The sequence below is a fragment of the Osmia bicornis genome, chromosome 15, assembly GCF_907164935.1.
Source record: "Osmia bicornis bicornis chromosome 15, iOsmBic2.1, whole genome shotgun sequence".
Lineage (NCBI taxonomy): Eukaryota > Metazoa > Arthropoda > Insecta > Hymenoptera > Megachilidae > Osmia > Osmia bicornis.
Window position 1 is genome coordinate 8,658,599 of NC_060230.1, and position 15,625 is coordinate 8,674,223.

Sequence of the window (15,625 nt, forward strand, 5' to 3'; positions counted from 1 at the left end):
TATGGGAATTTGGAGGGTCTGGGTGTGGGTGTGAGGAGGAAAATGGGCCGGTAGTCGGTAGTATGTTCGAATGCCTCGATTATGCTTCTTAGCCACGTGCGATACTTCTGGTATTTCAAATTTCGTAATAGCTCAGAATTTGGGAAACAAGGTAATTAGAGGCTTTTGGGAACAATCCTTTTTACGTTTATAACTTTCTGTAATTATTTAAACAACTTTTTGGCGAGGTGTAAAAGATACTATACTTTAAGGCGAATAACTGTTGCTTATAAAGGCTTTTGATACCTCTAACGATTTCGGAGAAAAAGGAAAAAAAACGAATAAAATGAAACTGTTTCAACATAAGGAGTCGATTGACGTCGCTTCCGCAAAAGTCTGATAAAAAATGCGAAGTTGGTATTTCTACAAAAGAAAATCATTTCCTTTTTTGGACGGCATACCTGGAACACTCACGACCAGAAACACAGAAATTCGGACCCGAAGTTGCACGGAAAGTTGTACAACTTTATTGCATAGTCTGAACGCGGCCTAAGAGAAAGCGTGGGATCCAGAGAAAACGGAAAATAAAAGGTCTCGCGCTAGCGAGCCGAGGCAACCCTTGAGAGAATTAAGGGGGTAGACACGGGTAATGCAGCGAAGTGACATTACCGGCAAAAACGGGACTAAAAAGGGGTTTACGGGAATACACTTTTCGTCCTTATATGAGAAGATTTAGGGCTGGGTGAGGGCTCATTCGAAAGAGGAAGGTCCAATGCAGGGCAGTCTGGTCATGGTTCAACGAGATTGTGTCGATATTTAATAATATGAGTGTCCAAAGTAGAGGAAGAATCGACAAAATACATCCGCAGATTCCAAGTATTTTTTAGGTCACTAAAACAGTTCTGTGACTCAAACGGTGACCAGACCGCCCTGCATTGAACCTTCCTCTTTCGAATGAACCCTTATTTAGATCAAAATCTTCTCATACAAGGACGAAAAGTGTATTCCCGTAAAAGCATTCCCACAGACGAGTTCCGCCATTATCTGGATAATACAGAGCAAGTGACGTGACAAATTTAGTTCAGCTAGTAGTTATAAGGTGGCGCCTAAGTAGAAAGGCTTGTGGCGGCGTATAGAGTACCTAGTTTACCGACGCGGAAAGTGCATTTCCGATAAGGTTGCACAGGACGAAAGGAGCCACATACTTCCGGGGCGCGCAAGACTTTTCCAGAAAAAGGAAAATGCTTTCTTCCCACGCGAACCGTCGAAGTGGATACATCGAGGATTTTTGTAATCTTAATAAGTGCGCATAGTTCCACTGTGTTATTTGTACGAAGTCAAATCCTTAATACTAATTAAGTTCGTTTATAGTTCGAGTTAGTTTAGAACAACTAGTTTAAAGAATTAGCAGCTAGTGCACTCAAAAAATAAAGCAGTTAAAACTTTACCCTGTAGATTCTTTTTCCCTCGACGGGTAAGACAGTTTGGTTACGCGTGAGAGTGTAGTTAACGCTACAATTGTTGACCCCGATAAAAGGAACAGTTTCTTTTACATTCCACGGAAAGGAAGAAAAAGGAGAATTTCGGCATAAAATGCCGCTACCACGCTCGCCTACAAGGGAAATGCCCAATATGGCGGATTAGCCTGAAGACGCTCGGCCCCCTGCAGGAGACCCCGCGTTGGATGCGACCATCGCGGCAGCCACGTTGAAGAAGTTGCCTCCTTTTTGGAAGGAGAATCCAGGGGTGTGGTTCATCCAGGTGGAGTCGATGTTCAACATAGCACGCATTACTGGGGATGATACAAAATATCACCATATTATTGCGCAATTGGACCAGTCGGTGCTTCCGTTTGTGGCGGATTTGTTGACGTCTCCTCCAGCCCGGGGGAAATACGACGCCATTAAGGAAAGGCTCATCAATTCTTTTGATGAGTCTGCAGAAGCGAAGCTACGACGTGTTCTTCGGAGCAGCCATTTGGGAGACGAAAAACCCTCTCATTATTTGCAGAAGCTTCGGAATTTGGCTGGAAATCAGATCAGCGAAGTTGTACTTCGTTCTCTCTTTTTGGAGCAGCTTCCGGAAAATATAAGAAGCATATTAGTTATCAGCGACACGAGTCTGGCCAATTTGGCGTTGCAGGCGGATAAAATTCAGGAGATGCATTCCGTTACAATCGCGGCGGCGTCACGCACTTCAAGTTCAGCGCCATTACACAGGGACGGTGGCGGCAGCACCAGTACCATGCAGAACCAGATTGACAGGCTGGCCAAGATGGTGGAGGCGCTGACGGTTCATCAGTCCCGCCAGGCGGAGCAGCAGCCGCGTTCATCATGGCAGCGCAGGTCTCGCTCAAGGGTGGAACGGTCCCCTCAACGCCCGAGGTCACGTGAGGGTAGAAGCGACCTCTGTTTCTACCATAGGCGCTTCGCGGAAAGGGCCCATCGGTGCGTTATTCCGTGCGGTTGGACTGGGACACCGCCTGTTGGTCCACCAACTTCATCCAACCATCTTCAGGGAAACTAGATGTCAACCCCCAAGTCGAGACGGCATCGGACGGCTGCATTATGAAATGTCGTCTCATTATAAATGACCGAAATAGCGGATTAAGGTTTTTGGTAGATACAGAGGCGGATATTTCGGTATTGCCGCTGCGATCGGCAAGAGGAAATTCCACCCCTACTAATTTTAAGATCTTCGCGGCTAACGGTACCCCGATTGATACGTACGGATCATGTACCCGTGTTTTAAATTTAGGTCTGCGGCGTCCTTTTGCCTGGGAGTTTGTCGTCGCGAAGGTGCAGCAGCCCATAATTGGGGCAGATTTTTTGAAACACTATGGTCTTCTGGTGGACCTCCGTAACAAACGACTGGTTGACAGACTGACTGACTTACGGACAATAGGTGACGTTAAGACTGTTACGCAACCATCCGTGACGACGATTGACGTGAACAGTCCATACAAGCAGATTTTACAAGAGTTTATAGACGTGACGCGGACAGTTCAGCGGCAGGAGAATCCTCCTCATCAGGTACGTCATCACATAGTTACTAGTGGAATCCCCATCGCGGAGCGGGCACGTAGGTTGCCCCCGGATAAATTGAAAGCAGCGAAAGCTGAGATCGATAATTTAATAGCTCACGGAATTTGTCAGCCTTCGAGCAGCCCATGGGCTAGCCCGTTACACATGGTGCAAAAGAAAAATGGGGACTGGCGGCTATGTGGTGACTACCGTAGACTTAATATTACAATTCCAGATAAATACCCGGTACCACATATACAGGATTTTGCGTACAGATTAGACGGGACATCAATTTTCACGAAACTCGACTTATCAAGGGCATACCATCAAATTCCTATCGCGCCAGAAGACCGTGCAAAAACGGCGATTATCACGCCATTCGGGTTATTTGAATATAACGTAATGACTTTTGGCCTTAAGAACGCGGCGCAAACTTTCCAGCGCTTTATGGACGTCGTTCTCCGTGGTCTGGATTTCGTATTTTGTTATATCGATGATATTCTAATCGCTTCTGTCAATGAATCACAGCATAGAGACCATCTTCGACAGGTATTTCAGAGAGTGCAGGAGTTTGGAATTTCCATTAACTCAGCCAAGTGTGTTTTTGGATCGCACTCGGTAGAGTATTTGGGTTACCTTATTGATAAGAAGGGAGCCAAACCTCTACCGGAAAAGGTTGAGGCATTGAGAAACTTTAAAAAGCCAAATACCATCGCTGAGTTACGGCGTTTCTTAGGTATGTTGAATTTTTATAGGCGTTTTATTAAACATGCAGCTTCTATTCAGGCTCCGTTACACGGATATTTAGAGGGAGCTAAGAAAAAGGACAAGCGTGTGATTCATTGGACTACGGAGACGGAACAGGCATTTGACGCCTGTAAGAATTCTTTGGCGGATGCAACGTTGCTGGTACATCCGAGGGATAGCTCACCGTTGATTTTAGCAACGGATGCGTCAGACACAGCCATGGGTGCAGTGTTGCAGCAAGAGGTGAATGGAGTGTGGGAGCCATTGGGTTTTTTCTCCAAAAAGTTTACGCCTCAGGAACTACGGTACAACACATACGACAGAGAACTAACAGCCATTTTTAAATCCGTGAAACATTTTAAGCATTTACTGGAAGGACGTAACTTTACAATACAGACTGACCATAAACCGTTGATTTACGCGTATATTCAAAAGTCAGATAAAGCCTCACCTAGACAGTTACGCCAACTTGACTATATTGGACAATTCACGACGCATATAACCCACACTCCAGGAACCAGTAACGAAGTGGCTGATGCGTTGTCGCGGTTGGATGTGATAAATATGCCAGTTGTGATAAGCACGCAAGAAGTGGCCGAGCATCAGAAAACTGATGCAGAGCTGATGCGTTTATTAGAGGGTAGTTCAGCCTTAAAACTTAGACAGTTAAAATTAGACAATTCAGATCACGTAGTTTATTGTGACGTGTCTGCAAGTAGTATTAGGCCTTATATCCCAGCAACGTTGAGGAAGCAAGTTTTTGACGTGGTGCATGGTCTTTCGCACCCTAGTGGCAGGGCCACTAAAAAATTAATTAGTGGTAGGTTCGTATGGCCCAGGATGAATCGAGACATTCTGGAATGGGCCAGAACTTGTGTTCAATGCCAGCGGAGTAAGGTAGCACGACATACGGTGAATCTTCCGCAAAATATAGCGATTCCACATGGCCGTTTTGAGCATGTCCATTTAGATCTGGTTGGACCACTTCCTCCAGTTAACGGTTTAAAATATTGCCTAACGATGATTGATAGGTTCTCCAGGTGGCCTGAAGCAATTCCTATTAAGGATGCCACTGCTGAGATCGTTGCTTCAGAGTTCTATGCCACGTGGGTAGCCAGATTTGGGGCTCCGGTTACGATCACTACGGATCGAGGGGTCCAGTTCGAAGCCCGTCTTTTTAACGCGTTAACTTCGCTAATCGGGTGTAGGAGAATTAGGACCACGGCGTATCATCCGGCATCGAACGGGATGATAGAGAGATGGCATAGATCTCTGAAGGCAGCGATAATGTGCCATGAATCGCACGATTGGGTCGCGGTGCTCCCTACAGTATTATTAGGTTTAAGATGTAGTTTTAAGGAAGATCTTGGGGCATCTGCGGCGGAGATGGTGTACGGGGCACCACTCAGATTGCCTGGAGAATTTTTTGTGGATACGGATAGATGCCATGATTTCGTTTTAGATAGATTTCGCGATGCAATGCGTCGGATTAGACCGAAACCGACGGTGCATCATTGTAGGAAGTCCCATTTTGTGTCAAAGGATTTGCATACGTGTACTCATGTATTCGTGCGTGTAGATGCTGTTAGAAAACCTTTTTAGCAGCCGTATGAGGGTCCATATCGCGTAGTCGAGCGTATCTCGGATAGTGCGTATTTGATCGGGTACCGTGGTTCCGAACAGGTAATTTCAACGGAACGTTTAAAGCCTGCATTTATTGAGACAGCAGATGAAATTGTACAGCCTAGGAGAACGTATGCTAGGGCATCGTCTACTCTCCCTGACGGGTCGCGTGACTCGGAGGGGGGTAGTGTGGCGGCGTACAGAGTACCTAGTTTACCGACGCGGAAAGTGCATTTCCGATAAGGTTGCACAGGACGAAAGGAGCCACATACTTCCGGGGCGCGCAAGACTTTTCCAGAAAAAGGAAAATGCTTTCTTCCCACGCGAACCGTCGAAGTGGATACATCGAGGATTTTTGTAATCTTAATAAGTGCGCATAGTTCCACTGTGTTATTTGTACGAAGTCAAATCCTTAATACTAATTAAGTTCGTTTATAGTTCGAGTTAGTTTAGAACAACTAGTTTAAAGAATTAGCAGCTAGTGCACTCAAAAAATAAAGCAGTTAAAACTTTACCCTGTAGATTCTTTTTCCCTCGACGGGTAAGACAGTTTGGTTACGCGTGAGAGTGTAGTTAACGCTACAGGCTGCCGATTTGGAATCGTGGTCAGAATCAAGCGTTAGCTTGATTACGTCACTCGAACTGTGCTGCGAAGGCAAGCGAAAAAGGCAACATCGCCCGAACGCTGAGTGAGACGCACTACAGTCATGCTGTCCTTCTCTTATTCTGAATGTTGAGATTGTCCCTTTTCGCTAAGATTTGACTGCCGCCCGCCTGGATTTTTCACAGTGCCCCATAACAAACCTCGCCCCATTCAAACTATATCGTATTTGGTATCATTTTAATCAGAAAAATTTCACCAATGCTCTAGTAAAAGTTTCACTAAAAAAAAGTCAAAAATAAAAAAGTTTTTTGATTCAATTAGTATTAGTCACACCGATATGTTTCGGCTCTTTCCTTTGATCATTGGACCTCTCGCTCTCTCCTCCACTGTCTGTCCCTTTCTACGTTCACGCTTGGCTGGCCATCGCATATAATCCGAGATTCGACACCTCGGCTGAATATATGAATTGTTGCACATATTCAACTTTTACTGTATAGACGCGAGGTCCCTCCATTTATTAGTTCTAATAGTACCATAGTACTTTTTTATGCAGAATGTTTCAAGGAGTTGACACAAGTAAAAAAAAAATGCAATTCTATTTAAATAAAAAGTGGATTTGCATTTTTTGAGTGCATCGTTGCATTCACGAAGAAAATGAAATCACAGAAAAACAGACATTATCATCCCATTGAACTTTTACATAAACAGCTTTTTCCTATCTCTTACCAAATTCAAGATATAACCCATCCCAATTGCATGACGTATCCTGTATACTTTCATTAATTAAAAAACATTTATTTAAAAAAGTTAATAACTTTTTCTAAAAATAATTCTCAGATTGCACGTTCCTTCGGTTTCTCAGAGTAGGCATATATTTTTCAGCAGCGAGGAGTGCTACGGTGCACTATGTAAAACCCACGCATTTGGTCAGTCACAATTTATCGGAGCGGGACAATTCTATCATTTGGGTTGAAAGAAGGATAGCATGATCACCGTACATCTCACTCTAAACGCGCGCCAATGTTTCGCTTTCGTTCTTCAGGCGTATCATGGCGATGCCTCTGGCGAGATGAGCGTTTGAATGTGTTTGTAAAAATACTTGAGGCGCTGTTGCCTTCCTAGATCGTGTTGCGCGCACGCTAGCTGAGAATTAAACCTTTCAAGTTCGTAACAAAACACGCAAGTGGCTCCACCAGACCCAATGAAAAAACTACTGTAATACCGACGTTCCGAATCGGTGACGTCACGTCCTGTGTCTACCCCCTTAAAAATACATTCTTTACACTTAGAACTAGAGTTCGTCATTTATTAAAAAAATAATTTCCAATGAACTAAAGAGGGTTATTAAGTTACTTCCTTTAAAATATTTTACGTCTTAAAAAGTATCTCCGAAAGGTTTGTAAAACGAACTTAACTCGAATCACCGAAGAAATAATAATTGCATCGACCAGATAAAATATCATCTCATGTCTCATGATACAGTTCAGCACCGAACCTCGTCGTTGGTAAACTGACTGATTCTGGTTCTGTTTCTTACTGCGGCCGCAATATATTCTAGAGGGCGTACAAAAACGTCGACTTTTTTCGCCGCCGCGAACTCCCATAAGGCTGGCAGTTTTTAACAGTATCTCGTCGATGCCTAAACCCGGTATATCTGAGGTTAGTTTTTTTTTATAAACAATATCCCCTCGGATTTGATAGGAACTGATGGAACTCATCCCCAACGAATAGAGTCCAACTGGCGGTCGACAAAGGACTGGATGCGGGGAATAACCTGTCAAAAACGCTAAAAACGCTCACTTTTTATACACACGTATAACTTCTGAACCGATGGATTCCGCGCCTTAAAACTAGGATTTTTAGATTGTACTCGTTAAGGGGGTAGACACGGGTAATGCAGCGAGGTGACCTTACCGGCAAAAATGGGCCTAAAAAGAGGTCCGGGATTTTTCGCTTTTCGTCCTTATATGAGAATATAACCCACACGCCCCCGGGTCCGACCGGGGTCCGGGCTCGTCTCATCCGGGGTGGGAGGGTACACCGCAACCCCTCCCAACCCCCCATTCTCGTTCGAATGAGCCCTCACCCAGCCTCAAATATTCTCATATAAGGACGAAAAGCGAAAAATCGCGATTGCATTCCCACAGACGAGTTCCGCCATTATCTGGATAATACAGAGCAAGTCACGTGACAAAGGGTATAGCAGGATAAGATGGTCAAAAGTGCCCTTGAGCCGATTTTACTTTGCAATGTATCATTCGATAGCTTATCCCAAAAAACCATGGTACACCAAGTTTCAACCCTGTACCTCAACCGGGAGGGTAGTTACAGGGTAAGAAAAAAAAAGTAGTTTTTGCCATATTTCTCCTATTTAACAATATGCAAAACATCTGCAAAAATTATAAAATATTCTAGACATGTTTCTTTATGATTGTGAATTTTTTCAGATCTTTCGGTTGCAAATCCCAGGCGTGAAAAATCAAAAACGCAAAAAAAAGTCGAAAAATTGAGATTTCGTGTAGAAGCTTTGGAGCGACTAGATTTTTAGGTTGAAATTTACCAAAAGGTGGGACGCAAATTCGGATGGGTCATATGTCATTGGAAAGCCATGGACGAGAGGAACATGATGGTGTGGGTGGGAAGTCATAAATATCAGACCCTTACCCGCTAGAGGTTAAAAACTAAAATTACGTTAATTTTGTTGTGCGAGAAGTTTTCGTCCAGGTAGGTCCGCTCTTGACGCTGGATTATGATAAAAAAGCGAATGTTGCTGTGTAACATGCAAACCACCGCTGATACAGCACCGTCACCGCCAGATTTAGGTTAGGTTAGGTTGGGTTGTGCCAAGGGTGGGGGGGACCCCTCCGCCAGGCCGGGGAGGACCCGCCGGGGCCGACGGTCGAGGAACATCGGAGCCAGGCCCGACTAGTCGCGGCGGAAAGGTGGCAGAGATCCCTAGCAGAGGGGGCTGCCGCCGGAGGCCTCGCCGTCGGGGCGGTCCTGCCGATGATATCGGAGTGGCGGGACTGCGGCCACGGCGGCCTGCCGTTCCGGGTCACGCAGGTGCTTTCCGGACACGGGGTGTTCGAGGAGTTCCTGTGCCGGAGGGACAGGGAATGGACCCCCCACTGTTGGCTCTGCGGTGCGGCGGGGGACACCGCACAACACACTCTGGCGGAGTACCCAGTGTTTGCGGTGGCCCGCCACGCCCTGACAGCGGAAATAGGGGAGGATCTCTCGCCGGCAAGCGTCGTGAGACAGATGCTTGCCGGCGAGACAGAATGGAGGGCCGTGACCTCGTTCTGTGAGGAGGTCATGGCCCTCAAGGAGAGGTCGCGGACGGGGGCCGCGACGTCGACGGTGGGATCCGCCGCCTTAAGGGGTGCGGAGGGGCGATGGCGGCTTTCGCTGTTTGCCCCCCGCGGCGCGACGGATGCGGGACGGGGTAGTATAGCGGGAGGGCCGCTTGCCGAGAAATTTTTACGGGGGTGTTTCTTGGGGGGTTGGGAGGGGTCGCGGTGTACCTTCCCACCCCGGATGAGACGAGCCCGGACCCCGGTCGGACCCGGGGGCGTGCGGGTGGGGAACCCGTTCTCAATCGGGGGCCCCTCTCCGTCCGTCGCTGGGGGGCCGGGTGACTCCGGGCGGAGGGTGGCGCTCCCTCCCACGTAGGGAGTAGCGCTGGCCCCCGCAGGGGGGGTACAGCGGAGCCGAGGGTGGCCGGCCACGGTTCACCGCAGCCCACAGGGGGCGACTCGGCGGGCCGCAGGCGGCCAGTTATGGGCGCCATTGCACGCGGACCCGGAGTGTAGCCGGCACCGGAAGCCGGCGGCGCGAAGTGCTGCGCCCGATCTTCCTCGTGAGCGGGCGGGGGGTTGCTCCTCCCCGTAGCCTGTGAGGAGATCGAGGCGCGGGGACTGCAGGCGGTGCGGGCTGGGGGGCCCGGCCGCTGGTGCCGGCTGGAGGAGTCGGTACTCCCCCGGCGAGGGGCGCCTTCAGCGCACGGCGGGGGAGGCTCCGGAGTTATAGTAATCAGGTCCCGGAGCCTCTGCCATACGCCAGAGGAGGTCGTCGTGGGGTTTTAGTCAGTCCTTGACAGTCCGCCCCTGGGGGAGGGCAGCGGGGGGTCTTATGTAAGATTTCCCCATGAAAAAAAGAAAAAAAAGGGTGGCGGGGACCACGGACCTGGCCAAGTGTACTGGCTGGGCGAGGAGGTGATACCCCGACGTGGCGCGTCCCCAGGTAGCGGATAGGGGAATGCTCACCATGCACTTTTTCGGAGTGCATAGAGGATAGGAGTGAAATAAAATAGCTCCCGCGGACCAAACACCAAGGGAAGGAAAACCCATCAAAACCTCCCCTGTGACTGGGGGATAGAATACAGGCACGGTAACCCCTGCCTGTCGTAGGAGGCGACTAACAGGGGGGCGCTTGCTGCTGTCGAAGTAGCCTCGCAGATGACCCGGGGCGATGCCGGTGGGATCTATGGATCCTGGCAGGGCCTCCCTTGCCGGTAAAGCCTGGGTCGGAGAGGCGAAAAGGTGGCTGCGGCGTCATTAAGTTCTCCAGGGGCCTGGCTGCGTGGCGGTCTGGTGCGGGTAGCGAACCCGGAGTGCCCTAGCAATTATACCGTAAACCAGTGGTTATGTTTCGCTGGAACGGGGGGCTTGCCTTCATTGGCCGGTCCGCGAGGATGACAACCTCTATAAAAGATCCCTAGTCCCAAGCTGCGGTGTGCGGTGAGGAGGGCGTGCTCGGAGTAAGCGCCGGGCATGGCTGATGGGTGCATCTGTCTCTAGCGGCCAATCCCGGGGTACCTGGCGACCCCCCGGGTGTACGAGCCTTACCCGGGTAAGGCGGCTCTGCCCGGGTGGACCCACGGACCGACACTCTCGTGGGAACAGCATGGAAGATTTGATACTAAAACAAAAAACTGAACGGGATGTACTTATGACGGAAACGGCAACACACAAGGACACGAAGAGCAGACGGTGCTTGTTAGCACCGAGGGGAACGCGAACCTTTTCGCTTTCCCCCGCCCTCAGACGGCGAAAAGGGAAGGTTCTAACTCCCGCGGAAGGAGGGGTTCCTCAGCAGGGGGGAAGGGAACCCATGCCTGTATTGACAGCGACGATGACTCCGACAAGTCATACACATCCGCCGCCTCGCTGAACAGGCCCAGAAGGACAGGGAGACGGCCAACCACCGCCGATTATGTTGGCCAAATGTCGCATGAGGAGAGAGTGTTAGACCGCTCTCTCCTTCCACCCCCACCAAGCAAGGGCAGCATCCCCCTGCCGGAGCAGGAGCAGCTCGAGCTGGAGCTCCGCTACGAGCCTATGACGGCTCTGGCGGCGCAAACGCTCGAGCTTACCGCGGATGTTGAAAGGGTTGCCTCGGTGTCTAAGGGGCTCAAAGGGACCTTTCAGAGGTCCATCCGGCTGGCTGCCCGGCGCATTAGGGCCATCAACGTTGAGTTGGCCAAAAGGGTGGCGTCGGACAGCGTGACCGAAGAAGTGGTGGAGCTGAGGCACCAGCTCCGACTACGTGACGAGACGCTTGCCAAGCAGGGAGAGCAGCTGCTCACCCTCAACCGCGAATTGGTGGAGGTGAGGGCACGTCTCGGGGTCGTTGAGGGCCCAATATTCGCGGCCCCAGTACGCGCCGAGAAAACAACCAGGCCGGCCTTCCCCCTTTCGGACCAGGCGGGAGCCATCAAAAAGAGGAGTCGGCCGGACGAGGATGTCCCCCCGCCGGAACCAATTGCGGGGCCTTCATGGAGGTCCCTCCACCCACCCCTACCCCCGCAAAGACTGGGCCTAAGGTCAAGAGGGTGGAGAAAGTCGACCCTGACGGTGGTGACATCAGGGTGTGCATCGCTGCCCTGATGCAGCAGATGACCTCCCTCAGGGCGGAGTTTATGGGCGTCTTGGCGTCCAAAGGGGCATCCCACCAACCAAAAATAAGGAGGAGGGGTCTGGACGAGCCCCCAAGCCGAAGGCGAGGAGCGGCAAGTGCCTACCGGTTGGGAGGCCTCCGCCGCCGCCTCGAGCCAAGAAAAAGGAATCCCCCCTGGAGGCGAGGATGCGGGGTATCCAAGAGGAGACCCGCCTCGCCGCCGAGGGGGAAACTTGGGCCACCGTCGTGGCCCGCAAGGCCAAGAAGGCCCTGAGGAAAGAGGGGGTTTCTGGTGGCCTAGTGGTGCTACAGCAGGGGGCAAACGCGCCCCTTAAAAAGGCATCAGCCCAGCCCCGGAGGCCAAGGCTACGTACGCCGAGATGATGGCCACCGCCCGCGAAAAGGTCCGGGTGTCTCGCCCCATGAAAATGGGCGAGATGAGGATTTCGGGCCTCGACGACTCGGTGTCCCCAGTGGAGGTTGCGGCAGCCTTGGCCGCTGTGGGGGGTTGTGCCCCAGTCGACGTTAAGGTCGGGGAGATCAAAATCTCCCCGGCCCGGCTGGTCACTGTCTGGGCCAAATGCCCCTTGACCGCGCTTAATAAAATAGGGTCGAGGCGCTGCCGGCACGGCAGCTGCAGTGCTTCCGCTGCCTTGAAAAAGGCCACGTGAGGCAGCGGTGCACCTGCGAGGTGGACCGGTCCAACCGCTGCTACGTTTGCGGCGAGTCGGGCCACAAAGCCAGCTCGTGCAGCGCCACCCCGCGGTGCCCCTTGTGCACCGACTTGGGGCGACCCGCGGGGCACCGGTTGGGGGCGAAGTCGTGCGCCCCCAAGTCCCGGAGGCCCAGTGCTAACAAGGGCGCCGTTCAGGGGGTTGTAGCAGCCCCCAAACAGGCGCAGCAGCAGCCAGCCAGGGCTGCTGCGCCAAAGAAGAAGAGGGGTGGCAGGTCAGCCACCCCAAAGGGAGGTAAGGCCGCGGAGGCGGCCCCCTCGAGAGAGTAATGGGGCTCAACGGGCCCATAATTCAGGGCAACCTGAACCACTCGACTAGGGCGCAAGATCTTCTTCTGCATCACCTGGCCGAGTGGAAAATTGGATTAGCTGTGGCCGCGGAGCCGTACCGAGTCCCCGACAGACACGACTGGTTCGGGGACGATGACGGCTCCGTGGCAGTGATTGGCACCGCGTTTGCCCTACCCACTACGCTAATAGAACGGGGGCGGGGGTTCGTGGCGGTACTGTGGTGCGAGATCGCGGTGGTGGGCGTGTATTGCCCGCCCAGTTGGCCCCTCGCGGCTTTTGAAGAGTGTTTAGGCCGGGTGGGAGACGTCGTCTCCCGTTGCTACCCCCGGCCGACACTCGTCCTCGGGGATTTCAAGTCCCATGCCCAATCGTGGGGGTCCCCGAGGACTGACGCGAGGGGTGAGGTGGTACTCGAATCGGAATTCGAGCTCTGGTTATTGAACCGGGGCTCGGTTAGCACCTGCGTGCGCGCTCGTGGGGAGTCGATAGTTGATCTATTGTTCAGGACTCCCTCGGCCGCACGCATGGTGCGAAGTTGGAGGGTGGTGGAGGAGGCGGAGACGCTTAGCGATCATCGTTACATCCGCCTCGGATTCTCCACCCCCGACCGTCGCCTGCCGAGCGGCCCACCGCCGCGGAGATGGGCGCTGAAGAGACTGGACAGGGACGCGCTGATGGCTGCAGCCCTCGCTGTGACCTGGCCGGAGCAACCGGTCGGTCCGGTCGCGGATATAGGGGAGGAGGTGAAATGGTTCCGGGGCACGATGAAGGCGATTTGTGACGTCGCCATGCCCCGGGCCAAATGTCTCCCCAGACGGGCCGCCTAATGGTGGTCGGGCGAAATGGCCGACATTTGGCAAAATTGCAATGTCGCCCGACGCCAGTGGCAAAGGGCCCGTCGGAGAAGGAACCGGGACCCAGCGGGGGATGATGAGCTGTACGGGTGCTACAGAGTGTTAGCGGTAGCCCTGCAGCTGGCCATCAGAGAGGCCAAATCCCGGGCGTGGCAAGAGCTCCTCGGCTCTCTCGACGACGATCCGTGGGGGCGTCCTTATATGTGGGCGATGGGCAAACTAAGGCCCTGGGCGCCCCCCGTGACGGAGAGTCTCGACCCCCAGTTCTTGGGTCAGGTGGTGGACACGCTGTTCCCTCGTGACGACGGTAGCCACCCCTGGCCCCAGCCAATCCAAGTCGAATGGACCGACGACATGGGGGTCACGGAGGGGGAGCTGGCCGAGGCCGTTAGGCACATGGAGGTTCGGAACACCGCTCCGGGCCCCGACGGTGTCCTTGGACCGCGATTGAGGCGCCTCTTCAGCGCCTATCTCAAGGAGGGGGTATTCCCCGACGAGTGGAAGGTTGGACGACTGGTCCTGCTTAGAAAGGAAGGACGGCCCGCGGAGAGTCCCACCGCGCACCGGCCCATAGTTTTGCTCGACGTGGTCGGGAAGCTTTTAGATAATGTGATTTCTGACCGCCTCGCCGAGCACCTATCCCGGGTAGGCCCTGATCTGGCCGAGTCGCAGTACGGCTTTAAACGGGGGCGCAGTACCATTGATGCGATCGACTCGCTGCGCTCCCAATGCGACTCGGCCACGTCCCGCGGCGGGGTGGCGATCGGCGTTTCGCTTGACATAGTGAACGCCTTTAACACCCTACCCCACGGGACGATATTGGGGCACTGGAAGGTCCCGAAGTGCCTCCAGTACTGAGACGGACGATCGGAGCTTACCTACGGGATAGGTCCATCATGTATGTGGGCCGGGACGGACGAATCTATCGGAGGGACGTCGATGAGGGTGTACCCCAGGGGTCCCGTTTGGGGCCCCCATTGTGGAACGTGGGGTACAACCCAGTTTTGCGGGTATGGTCCCGGACGGTGTCAGCATCACGTGTTTTGCAGACGATACGTACGTGTTTACCACCGACCGGGACTGGAGCAGGACCAGTCGTCTTGCGGAGATTGGTCTGGCTGTCGTCGCAGCAGCGGTCCGGGGACTGGGGCTGTAGATAGCGCCCCACAAGACCGAGGCGATGTGGTTTTACTCGCCTCGGTGTGGGATTGCACCACCGCCCCAGTCTTGGATCCGGTAGGTGACACCAGGGTCCAGGTGGGTGAAGGGTTCAAGTATCTTGGCCTCCACCTGGACAGCCACTGGCGCTTTGAGAGGCATTTCGACCGTCTGGCCTCTCGATTAGACGGGGTAGGGAACGCCCTTGGGCGGGTGCTGCCCAATATCGGGGGGCAGAGCGAGAAGGTTTGCCGCCTGTACACGGGGATCGTGCGGAACGTGGCCCTATATGGGTCGCCCATATGGGCCGAGGCCCTGATGGCGCCTCGCCGCAGCCAAACTATGCTGCGGCGAGTGGAAAGGAGGATGGCCATCAGGGTCGTGAGGGGATACCGCACGATCTCCCACGAGGCGGCGATGACTCTGGCGGGTCTCGTACCTTTCAAGTACGAGGCGGAGGCCTGCGCCACGATCTTCTGGCGCTTGCGCGGCTGGAGAAGATCCGCCGGAGCAGACGGTCGAACGGGAATGGCGGTGCCAGGCCCGACAAGATGCCCTGGACCGGTGGCGTCGTGAGATAGTCGCGAGTGGCGCTGCCGGCTAGCGAGCGGTCGGGCGGTCCTCCCCGTCATCAAAAAGTGGCGGGACCGCGGCTTTGGTTGGATCACCTTCCGGATCACACAGGTGCTCACCGGGCATGGTTGCTTCGGTGACT

General features: G+C 52.9%; 2 protein-coding genes across 2 annotated transcripts; both read left to right on the forward strand.

The window, feature by feature from the left end:
- The first annotated feature begins 1,749 nt into the window (after positions 1–1,749).
- LOC123988531 lies at positions 1,750–2,505 on the forward strand. The gene has a single exon (XM_046288973.1). The coding sequence runs from the start codon at positions 1,750–1,752 to the stop codon at positions 2,503–2,505; it is 756 nt and encodes a 251-aa protein (XP_046144929.1).
- Positions 2,506–12,876: 10,371 nt separating this feature from the next.
- LOC114881605 lies at positions 12,877–13,725 on the forward strand. The gene has a single exon (XM_029198434.2). It carries the CDS (start codon positions 12,877–12,879, stop codon positions 13,723–13,725), a length of 849 nt encoding a protein of 282 aa, XP_029054267.2.
- Positions 13,726–15,625: the final 1,900 nt, after the last annotated feature.

Coding starts and splice junctions, on each gene's coding strand:
- LOC123988531 (XM_046288973.1), top strand. CDS start 1,750: ATGTTCAACATAGCACGCATTACTGGGGATGATACAAAATATCACCAT.
- LOC114881605 (XM_029198434.2), top strand. CDS start 12,877: ATGGGGCTCAACGGGCCCATAATTCAGGGCAACCTGAACCACTCGACT.